The 2,658-nt window shown below is 42.1% G+C and overlaps 1 protein-coding gene across 1 annotated transcript in view; it reads left to right on the plus strand.

Moving 5' to 3' along the window:
• The window catches only part of LOC106314874, a 2,797-nt gene extending 1,025 nt beyond the window's left edge, over positions 1 to 1,772 (plus strand). Inside the window, exons 2-4 of the mRNA XM_013752682.1 lie at positions 1,315 to 1,427; positions 1,469 to 1,575; positions 1,632 to 1,772. Of these exons, the coding sequence (XP_013608136.1) occupies positions 1,315 to 1,427; positions 1,469 to 1,575; positions 1,632 to 1,772 (361 nt within the window). The remainder of the gene's footprint in view (positions 1 to 1,314; positions 1,428 to 1,468; positions 1,576 to 1,631) is intronic.
• The last annotated feature ends 886 nt before the right edge of the window (positions 1,773 to 2,658 follow it).

The raw sequence follows: 2,658 nt of genomic DNA on the forward strand, positions 1-2,658 counted from the left end.
AACATCTTGATCACCACTCTAGAATCATTGGTGGGACTTGCTACAGCTTCCACCCATTTGGAGACATAGTCAACAGCTACAAAGATGTATTTGTTGCCAAAGATGATGGAAATGGCTCCATGAAGTCTATACCCCATCCCCCATTTATCAAACACTTCAATTTCAAGGATTGGATTTTGAGGCATCTCATTCCTTTTTGAGATGTTCCCTCTCCTTTGGCATGAATCACACTTTGAAACAAAGTCTTGTGTATCCTTAAACATATGTGGCCACCAGAATCCAGCTTGTAGCACCTTCGCAACAGTCTTGAAGGTAGCAAAGTGGCCTCCATAGGATGATCCATGATACTGTGTAAGGATCCCATCGATCTCCTCATTAGCAACCACTCTTCTATAAAGTTGATATCTTGCATATTTTCATTGTGTATTCGCTCACCCATGTGCATTTTGATCATATAGACTAGGATTTAGCCATGTTTAGGTTGCATTTTGCATACATAAGTCTTTATTAGGTATTGGAGTACCGCATGGAGTTCTCGGAGACATTTGGGTGTATTTGGAGCTCAAAAGAGGTGTAAAGGTGATCATTGGACGATGATCACCTTTACACCTCTTTTGAGCTCCAAATACACCCAAATGTCTCCGAGAACTCCATGCGGTACTCCAATACCTAATAAAGACTTATGTATGCAAAATGCAACCTAAACATGGCTAAATCCTAGTCTATATGATCAAAATGCACATGGGTGAGCGAATACACAATGAAAATATGCAAGATATCAACGATGCGTCGGTTTTTCTCCACTAAGCAAGATCTTTGGTGGTTTCAGTACGTCGGTATTTAAGGATCACTCTTAGCATTGAAGATGAACCAGTGGCTCTTCATCCTTATGTGTGCGTTCAAGCAGCGGCTATCAATCGATTCTCGTTGGTGGTTGTTCCCATTAACCGAAGAAAACAAAATCTTCGTGCTATGATCAATAAATTTCCTTGTGTTTGGGGGCGTGGATTCAGTCGTCGGTCGTATCATCGCAGCAAATCGTGTCCAATTTATATTCCAATCTGAGGAGGCGATGCTTTCTGTCCTTCATCGTTCCCCTTGGTCCTTTGCGGAATGGATGGTCTCTGTTCATCGTTGGTATCCAAATATTGATAGTGAAGAACTCAGGATCATTCCGTTATGTGTTCAAATTTGTGGTATTCCTCTTCAATTTCTTACTCGTCCGATGATTGAGATGTAGGAGGAATTTTGGCTCCGGTATTTGATGTGGATTTTGATGAAAACTCTACAAGATATGATTTTGTGTGGGTCCAGTTGTTCTGGAATGTTGATAATCCTCTTCGATTCCAGCGCAATTTCCAGTTCTCTGCAGATGTCAATACCCTACTCTCCTTCAAGCATGAGAGGCTTCGAAGTTTCTGTCAAACGTGTGGTCACCTATCACATGAGCGTCATGATTGTCCCTTAGGATTTGATGATGATCATCCTCCGGCGGCATCAGATGATGACAATGATGATGACAGTGATGATGCAGATTGCGATGATGATGATGGGTCGGATCCTCATGAAATGCTGGTGCTGCTAACACTGAAGGCTATTTGGGTGAGGCTCCTGGTGATGATAATTCTCAGGAACAAATTGAGAAAGGTTTAAAGAGAAAGCATGTAGGATCCTCTGAAATAGATCATCAAGAGTCAGTCATGGGTGAGGCTTCTGATGCTCCTTTTACTCCTCGGGTGCTTGGTGATTTCTCCTCGAAAGAACAGTTCTAGCGTCTCGCTCCGATGGCTGAAATACATGCGGAATTTGATAGAAGAATGGGACCAGAGCAAACGCTGCGGAAGTATAATTTCATTGAGAATCTCATGGCTGGATCTTCCTCTCAAGTTGCTCCTTTGGATATGGAAGGTCAGGTTGACAAGGATGAGGATGATGATGATGATGACGATCATATTATCCTGGAAATAAAGGAACGTTGTGGTGCTGGTTCAATTTTTGGCCAGTATGGTTCCTTCATAGGCGTTAATAATCCTTTTCTATCCCTAGCTGAAGAACTTGATGTGTCTCAGATTGAGTATCCTGGTAACTCCTCTGCTCCGAAGCGGTCAAGACCAGAAGATATGGTGGTGGATAAGTATCAAGTTGGGAAGGAGATCATCTCGTCAGAGTTTTACGATCTTCATAAGATCAGTGAGGATTATGGTGAGGAAGAGCTTATTTCGGGAGCTACTAACCCAATAGACAGAGGAGCAGTGGGCCTGGTTCTACCACCCGTTCAATGAGAGTCAAGGTTTGGAACTGTCGGGGCTTAGGACAACACCTCACAGTTCGACGTCTTACAGAAATGCAAAGGTTGTATTTCCCTGACTTGTTGTTCCTCATTGAAACCAAGCTGAAAAATGATTAAGTTTGCGATATAGTGTCTATTTGGGGTTTGAGCAGATGGTTTTAGTTCCTCCAGATGGTCTTAGTGGTGGTTTAGCTATATTTTGGAAATCTTATGTTTTTGTTTCATGTATTTCCAGTAATTCCAGACTTGTTGATTTGGCTGTTCAATATAAATCCTTTTAAGTATTACCTCTCATGTGTATATGGTCATCCTGTTCCTAAGTTTAGGAATCAGTTGTGGGAAAGGCTCCAACGTATAGCCGTCAACAG

This window comes from Brassica oleracea, chromosome C9 (assembly GCF_000695525.1).
Source record: "Brassica oleracea var. oleracea cultivar TO1000 chromosome C9, BOL, whole genome shotgun sequence".
Lineage (NCBI taxonomy): Eukaryota > Viridiplantae > Streptophyta > Magnoliopsida > Brassicales > Brassicaceae > Brassica > Brassica oleracea.